At 45.6% G+C, this 8,917-nt stretch overlaps 1 protein-coding gene across 6 annotated transcripts in view; it reads right to left on the reverse strand.

Annotated features, from left to right (window-relative positions):
* The window catches only part of CADM1 (cell adhesion molecule 1), a 354,892-nt gene extending 347,140 nt beyond the window's left edge, over positions 1-7,752 (reverse strand). For 2 of the 6 annotated variants that reach the window (XM_051987019.1, XM_051987017.1), the window contains exon 1: positions 7,593-7,752. In XM_051987019.1, the coding sequence (XP_051842979.1) occupies positions 7,593-7,725 (133 nt within the window). In that variant the 5' untranslated portion in view covers positions 7,726-7,752. The remainder of the gene's footprint in view (positions 1-7,592) is intronic. The other 4 variants (XM_051987018.1, XM_051987015.1, XM_051987020.1 and 1 more) reach the window with 3 other exon arrangements.
* Positions 7,753-8,917: the final 1,165 nt, after the last annotated feature.

Below are 8,917 nucleotides of genomic sequence, written 5' to 3' on the forward strand. Positions count from 1 at the left end.
AAAACAGATGCAAAAAAAAAAAAATTTGTTCAATTGCAAGGACTTCACTTATGTTACTGGGAATTGATCAACACATGCCTTTATTTCAAGCACCCTTTGGTTATGAGAGTTTTTTGTTTATTTGCTTGTTTTTTCAGTTACCTGATTCCTCACCCAAAGTTTCTCTTTTTGGACAGCATGGGCCATGCATCACTTGGCTGTATATAACATAAATATCCACACCTCTTCTAACCCTAGTTGGGAGTCAACTGTACCAAAGCTTTTGAGAGCCAGTACTGGAAGATCTTCAAAGAGAAACTGCCCATTAACCACAACAGCAGCTGCTGGCTGGAGCATGCAATTTAAACCTCTGAAAAAAGAAACTGTGGCTTTTGAAATTTAAACAAGGAGGTACCACTTGTAATTACAAACATTCCAGTGGGTTCCTTCCTTCATTGATGGTTTCCAAACAAAAGCTTTTTATTTGATTTTGGTGGCACTCCCCAAACACTCAATGTAGGCATTCCTTTGTGCTTTCTTGTACCGGGTCCAGTTCCCCAGGAAAGACGCAGGAGGCTTTTACCTGGCCAGCTCAATTCGTACCCCACTAAAACCATCATATGTGTAATTATTTGTTTGGCTGAAAACCAGAAAATCAAATGCTTCAGATTTATGGTCCACATTAAATACAATGCTCAAGAAAAAGCTTGTTTTTCTAAAAACTCTCATCCCATGAACCTCTCTGAAAATGGAGCCAACAGCTTTTAATAGGACGGCAAAAAAAAAAAAAAAAAAGCTCAGCGGATTACCGCTAAAGCATTCCAACACGTTGGATTAAATTTAAAAGTTATACTTTTTGAAAATAAATGCAGAAATGTAGTTAAATGTAATTAAGTTTCGTTTCTTTTCTCCTCTTCTGCCCTCAAAAATAAAAGAACGACAAAATACATCCATTTTTCATATGGGACTCAAGTACCAAGTATTTTGTAATTACATTGATTATAAAATACAAAATGTAAATAATGGCCAGTCCAAAATATCAAAAGGGAGAATAAATGTATCTTTTTTTTGTTTTCACCGTTTCTAACATCTACAAGCATAAAGACAAGTATATGCCACTGAAATTTTAAAATATCTAACATACCATTAAAATGTCTTGCAAAACCACTAAACTAAGATAAACCATGCCAAGAACAGCATACAAAAAGATCTCTGGACTTAAAAGAGTCGTTAGAACCATTCTTCTGAAACTTCTTGCTGCTTGCCAGCTGAGTGCCTGAGATTAGTCACTTAACTTCTCTGAGCCTGTTTCCACATCTGTAAAATAATAATAATGACGTTGGCAACGATATATACTTCACAAGGCTGAAATAAATGAGACTTTGTGGAAAATATTCTCTAAACAACAAAACACTCTGTAAATATGTAGTCATTATCATTATTAAATTTTTCTTCCTTTAATATTATTTTTCTAGGTAAAGGAACTTGTTCATATAAATGGAAATTGCCAAACTGATCAAGGTAAAACAAAGGAACTTAAAGCTGAAGAGTGGGGAAACAACATAGAAAAGAACTCTGACTCTGGAGTAACAAACTGGATTAAAAATCTGCTTTGGACATTTCCTCCCCCGTGACCTCAGGCAAGTGACTCGATTTCCCCTAAGCTTTGTTCTAGTCTTCTCTGAAATTGAATAATGTGGCCTCTAAGATCTCTTGGTCATTTCTAGCTGTAGCTGCTCAATGCTATGTGGAACTTCCATTTCCTCATTCTTATAAAACCAGCCTTAAAAACAGCCTTAAGCATTACAATGAAGCTTAAGATCACCAAACAACATTTACTAAAACCAAAGCCCTAACCTATCCAAATCAAAAGCATAAGCAAGACTCCAAAATAAGCCCAATCCCGGCAGCAATCTGATCCACTGGGCTCTGATTAGTTTTTCTATCAGCCAATTTACTACCCAATGACTTCATTCTTCAACAATTCCTTTCTCACTTTCCTCTCTTCTGCTGTCTAAACCAAATAAGCTCAGCAATGGATTTGCCAGTGAATGTGGTCACAGAAATAATGTCTATAAAGCACTCTGTAAAATTTTAAAGTGTTGTATATATATATATGTGTGTGTGTGTGTGTGTATGTGTGTATGTATATGGTAATTATCATTAGGGATATTAATAACATTACTATTAACAATATTAATGCTAGTAATTAGCAATGCTAACAGTATTATTATTAGAATCACTAATTATAGAGATACTAACACCAAAATTATTATTAGTGATACTAATAATAGCCATTCTTATCATCCATACTTGCCCCCAAATTGTTTTGGGGAAAACCCAGAACTGCTTTCGATCCCAACAAGAGAATGTCCTAATTCTGATCGTAGCTTCTTATCTTTTGTAGAAGGAGTATCATGAGTATTATTCTGAAGAGAAAGGACAAATATGGATCTAGCTAAAATAAATCTATTTCTTCCCGAACATAACACTGAGACCACGAATACAATAGCCAACTCCTCCTAAAAAGGATTTCTTAGACAGCTTTTACTATACTATTCAATTCCAGTATACGGCTAATTAAGTCCAAAGGTTTTAGGGTCACTTGTTAACGCTAAATAAAATCCTGAAAAAGACAAGTCCTTTTTTCCAGCAGGTAAATTCTCACAATTCCAAAGATTTTTGGAGATAATTATTCCTGAAGCCTCCAAATTCTCAAAATTTTCTGAAACGCGAACGTTTCATCTTGAACGATGCTGTGGCTGGGCAGCTCTGTTCTATAGAGGATGAGAAGAAGTTAATGAGAAAAATCCTTGACTAGATAGGAAACAGGTGCCTTGGGCTCTAGTCCTAGTTGTCACTAATACATTGTGTACTTAAGTAAGTCACAACCTCCAAGTCAAAGTTTCTTCACCGATTATCAAGTAAGAAGATGGAAATAAATGGTCTCTATGATCATTAAATTTCTATAAGTCTATAAAGATCATAGGCTCCTCAAAGGTGAAATTAAAAAAGACCTCCTTATCCCTGAAGGGTTTTATTTACAAAGAAATGACCGTATACATCTGTCTGTGGGTATACATACAATATATATGCTTCTGACACGTACCATTAGAAGCTTTTATGGAACTAATTAGCTCCCAACGCAAAGCAGCAAATTTTCAATTCTGCAACAGATGTCGCTGTGTGATTTCTCCCTTCTATGCTGGTGTTTCTCAGTTAATAAATGCCCAGTGCAGCGGTCAGTAATATTCTTCTTAACTGCATATATACAAAGATGAGATTTTATATTCTGATTTCCTTTTAGTTCTTTTATCTATTCTGATTTCCTTTTAGTTCTTTTATCTAATACTGGGGAAGTTTTCTTTCAATATCATAATGTCGATTACCCTTGACTCAATTTAACGGAGTCCTCATTAAAATGAACCTTATTTTAAAGTTACATTTTGTGCCAGCAAGGGTTCCAAGTGGCAGATACAGCACTTAAAAGAAATCATACACAGAAGGGGGAAAAAAAAGACTCTAAGATAACAATGTTATGAAAAAAAGTTTTAAAGCTTGAATATTGTTTAGTGAGCCAAAACTCCAGGCCAAGAAGCATTAAAAATTCACCGTGTATGAAGCTAAAATTTACCAGGTATGGGCAAAAGTCACAATAAACTCCAAGAGTAATACTATATATAAGAAAGGCAATAGACACAAGAACTTAGTTTTCAAGTGGCAGGTCTAACAGTGCAATAAAATAAAACAAAAAAGAGCTAATATTGCAATTGCAAAACAACTTAACCTGACATTTGCTATCAGATGTCATACAAAAGTGTCATCTCTTCCTACTACAATCATCCGATGTCATACAAAAGTGTCATCTCTTCCTGCTACAATCATCCATCTCAACAGGTAGCACTTTCTCCATGTGAAATGCGGAGGGAGGAGGTGGATCTTGAAGAAGTATCTTTTAAGCGGAGGAATCAGTCACCTTTCTCTGCTCTAAGGAGAGCTCAGGAAGATGAGCAGTCAGTGTGTCCTGGATTCATCTTCTCTCGGACCAACTCCAAAAGGATGAGAAGTCAGGAAGAGAGGAAGTGAAAGTGTCACACCAGTTTGCTTCTTCCCCATCCCACTCCCCTTTACCAAGAGGGCCATTGGGGAAAACTGGATAGAGCATGTACAACATACATATGAATAAAGCTCTTTGTTCCAGAGAACTGCCTGCTCTTTTATTCCCCCCTTTTTCGTATTTGTTCATTTCAAAAGATTGCTCAATGGGTCTCTTGTTCTTCCAAAATGTCCCAGGCAAATAATGCAAGCTTGTCTCGACACACAAGTCACTAAATGAAGCCTTGTGTGTCTCCAGTGACACACTGTAAATATAAAGTGGCATTAATGAGGGATATTTTATCAAAGCCATCACAGACGAGAGCAAGTCCCTCCTGCAGGGATTCAACTAGATAGAAGGAAACATAACAATACCAAGGGTGGCACTTTGCAAAGTCTCCTTTCCTGGGAACATTAGCGCAGACAAGCCATTACAGAAGGGATCCAGCTTTGAGCTGCCACCCAGAGGACTGCCACCTACCATTGAGACCCACTTTCTAACACCCACCAAAGGAAGAAGAATCAACTCCTCTTCCTTCACTCAGATTTAAAATGATGTTATCAGACATGCAAGCAAAATAGAGGAAACAAGATATCTACTCTGCCGGTGAGTTTAGTAAACCTAAGCGACCCCATTTTAATTGCATGCTATTAACATCCATTTCATCCAAACCACCACCCATAAGATGGACAGGGAAAATTTCTCTTTCAAAGACAGATGGATCTGGCTTTATGGAGAAAAAGAACCAAAACCTACTGCACAGGCCTTCTGTGGCCTTCTTTAGCTTTTCCAGGATAAATAAAAATGGAACTAGACCAGTGGAAGTTAGGAGGCAGCACCAACAGGTTTTCTTTGATTCCGAACGGGAGGCCTCTGAGCAGGCTCGAAGCTTTTGTAAGCGCTGAGGGAGAAGAGCCCCACCCTCCTACCCCCTTGCCTCAAAAATTCTCCTCTGGAGTCTAAGACCTGTAGCTATAGCAAAGAGCCCCTTAAATGCCACCGCCAGGTCAGTATTACATATAAAAATAATCTCAAGGAGGAGTCATCCAAAAATACATTACTCCCTACTGCAAATCAAACCCAATTACTTTCTAATTTGAACACAATCTGATAACCAGCATACAAACAGTGATGTACACAAGAGCAAGAAGCTGCTTCCATGGTAACTGGTAACAGAATTTTCATGTAGCTTTGACATGCACGGTTGAGTTCCCGATCTCTCCTTTACAAGTCAGCATATATCCCACTCAGGGAAGGCAACTTCTTACAGAGAGATAGTTACAAATATAGTACCGTTACTACTAACACCACTCCTTCAATGAGCAGGCTTGACAGGGTATGCATAATCTAATAGTACTTTGCAGTGATTACAGATCTCCCGTTTTTAGTGGAAAGGAAATATCCCCAGCAGCGCTTTTCCCTCTTTTTTGCAGCCAATACAAGTCTATTGTTGCTTCTATTATGCGCCAGTTACAGAGCCTTTACACACACACTCACGTTTAACTGACACTGGCGCTTTTTACAATGCAGCAGCATGAGGGATCTCTTTCAGGAACATTTTATTGAACCCATCCAGTCTCAGACATCACCCGAAATGAAGTTGTAACTACACCGGCATCGGCTGAGCCCAAACCCAATTACCTTGTAACTCATAAATTAAGAATTCACACAAGAAAAGCACATAAAAACAACAACAGGAGACAGACAGGAAAGGAAGAAAAATCCTCAGTGGAGAAATGGAATCCGATGTCAGATTCTCACTCCCACACAGACCCAGGAGCTGGGCTCTCGCAAACCGAGGACTTTCCAAAACCAGTTTTCTAGGGAAGCGGCCAAGCCAGCAACTACCGATCTCAAGGTGCCCCCACCACGAGACCCCTCCGTTTACTACCAGGTGCAGTGTTTACATAACTGGATGTCCTCTATTGTGTAAACAAAAGGGACAACGAAAGCACGGCGGGGGCTAAGGTTGACTAAGGCACCCCGAAACCAGCCCCCTGGACCCGGAGAGGGGGACACACACCGAGGGGCTCAAGGAGGTGGGGAATGTGCTCTCGGATCCTCCACCACTTGTTGCTGCCCGAGTCCTGCTGCTCCTGCTCTGTCTGCAAGGAGGCTTTTGCAGGCGCAGAGCCTGCTGCATCCCCCCCTCCCCCGCGCCCTCCTCCGAGCTCCCCACTGAATCCTCAGCGGGTAGGGAAGGCGTGGGGAAAATAGGAAGATGGGGAGGGTGGCGGGAGTGGGAAGGAGGGGTGCAGCATTGCTGGCCTCACCGCTGGGGAAGTGCCTCGGCTCCCTTTTGTTAGCGAAAGCAAACACTGCCCTCTTCATTCCCAAACGCGCCAACGCGCCCAGCACCGGGGCAGCCACACATCGTGCTTCTCCAGCCCAGGGCTCGGCGTTGTAACCAGGGCGGGGGGTACATGCCCTGTCCCCGAGCAAATCCGGAACCCATACCCCACCCAGGGGGGGTTCGGGAGATACTCATCCGCTCCGGACTTGACACAAAGGCTGCGGGAAAAGGGGAGGGGGGTGGAAAAGAGATGAGAGGTGCATCCAACGCCACCATCATCACCACCACCACCACCACCTAGGGCTGGCCAAAAAGAGAGGAAAACCTCTTTCCGCCAGCTCCTTTCCCTACTCTCCTGGAAGGGGACTCCGTCCTCCGTGCAACTGGCGGGCTCCAAGCGCCCCGCTCCCAGCTCCTCCTTCCCGCAGAGGCGGCAAGAGCGGCCGCCCCCCGCGCAGAGGGGTTGGGGGGAACTTTCCACGCCTGGAGCCCAGCCAGGGAGATCCGCAGCCAAGGGGAGGAGAGAGGAGGGGTGCAATCCCGAGGGTGGAGGCAGCTTGAAGGGAAGCACGAGAGGAGACTGCGTGCAGTTTGGGGAAGCGGGTGCGGGGGGTGAGGGGGAACACAGATTGGGGAGCAGAAGAGAGGGCGATCAGACAAGTCTAGGGGTGACAGACACGGAGGAGTGGTGACTTGGGGGGCCGTGAAGTCACAAGAAACCTGAGGGGGTCTTGGCGAGACAAATGAGTTAGATATTGGGGAGGGGGCTCAAAAGGAGCAAAGCCGCAGCCCTGGGTGATGTGCAAGTCAGACGAGCAGTAGCGAGTTGAAGGGAAAGGGGGATCGGAAAGATACTAGGGTTCCTACGCTCTTCCCCTCCCCCATATCCTCCGACCCCATGAAGCCAAGAGCCCCTCAATTCTCACGCCGCTCCCCGTTGTTCCCGGCTACCCAAACCGGGCAGACGGAGCTGCTGCCATCGCAGAGGGCTCCCTGGATTCCGACAGGGCTGGGAGGAGGATGGGGGAATCACGGATCCCCGCAAACCCGCCACTCCTCACCCCGCTGCGATCGCGCCCAGGCGAGGTTCCCTTGCACGCTCCTTCCCCTTCAGATTTATGAATTGGGGAGGGTAGTTGTCATGGAAACGGCCTCCCCCTCTTGGAAACGACTGCTGGGGTGTGTGGAAATTCGGGGAATCGGACCCCCAGCGCTGGCACCTACCTGTGGGGATCAGCGCCGCGGCCGAGAGAAGCAACAGCAGCAGTCGAAGCCGGAGCCGGAGCCCGGGAGGCGCCGCCGCCGCCGCCGCTGCCGCCGCACACAGGGATCCGCTCGGCAGCACCGCACTCGCCATGTCGGGCACCTGCCTCAGACTGGCGGCCGCCGCTTCCTCCAGCGTCCGACCGGCCCGCTAATTAGATGTTAATGAGATGCGTTGGGGCGGAGCCCGTACTAGCCAATCGCAGCGCCCCCTCCCGCTCTCTTCTCTCTGGGGTCTCCCTCCTCCCTCACCAACCCCTCCCGCCCCGCCCCCGCCCCCCCCGCCCCACGCAAGCCGATCGGCGGCGCGCCCGCGCCACCTAGGGGGAGGGGTTTATGCAAATATGTTTATGTTAATAAGGGTCGGGTTCGCTTCCCGGGGATCAAGGTAAAAGTCTCCTCTCCGGCTTCGAGCGTGCGGAGACCTACCCTCCGCGAGCCCGTTCTAACTTCCTTGCACACCTTTAATAAGGATGTTTATATCAATCTACACCTCCAACCGAAGGCGAGGTCACTGCCCTGGGAGATCACACTAGCCTGCCTCCCTGGGGTACCTGGCCTGGGGAAGGGGGACTGCAGATTTCCGTCACTCACCTTCCACGGGAGGAAAAGCCTTGCGAAGCGGAGGACTGTTCGGGGGTGGAGAGTAAAAATGCATGTCCCCGGATTTACAAAACAATCCTGGAGACGTGCATTGAGCTGCCCGAGTGGAAAGGGGAAAGGGAGTCTCTGTCTTGCAGCTGTTGATTTAGCACCAGTTAGGAAGAGGAAATCTGGAGACTCCCCCCCTCCGCCCTGCCCTCCTGGGTCACTCTTAAGGGTGGTCAGTCTCCAGAGAAGCTAGCGCCGAGACCGGCGTGTTCGGCCCCTTTCCTCCCTCCCAAAGCCGCCTCCGCGCCGAACTGTGGGGGAAATAAAATCTCCTGGGATGTCTATGTATGGGTGGAGAGGATGGATGCTGCTCTCCAGCTAGCAGGTCTTCAGCCCCAGCCCGAAGACGCCCCTCCGCCAACACTCCATTCCAGGTGACTGGGAGCTCAATCCAGGGCCTCGGGGCTTAATTCCCGCCTCTCTCCAGGAGGAGCCCCGCCAAGCTGCCCTAACAGTTTTTCTGGTCTTTTCTGCCCCCTCTTCAGCCAGACAGCTGCGATCTTGTTTGTCTGCTTTTTAATTACTTATTTTCTTTTCCTCCTGAAGATAGTATGTGCTCTGACCCTCTGTTACTCAAGCATCAAATTGAAGGACGAGCTGTATTAAGTATAGAGGTTTATAATAATTTAAGTATT

This window comes from Antechinus flavipes, chromosome 3 (assembly GCF_016432865.1).
Source record: "Antechinus flavipes isolate AdamAnt ecotype Samford, QLD, Australia chromosome 3, AdamAnt_v2, whole genome shotgun sequence".
Taxonomy (NCBI): Eukaryota; Metazoa; Chordata; class Mammalia; order Dasyuromorphia; family Dasyuridae; genus Antechinus; species Antechinus flavipes.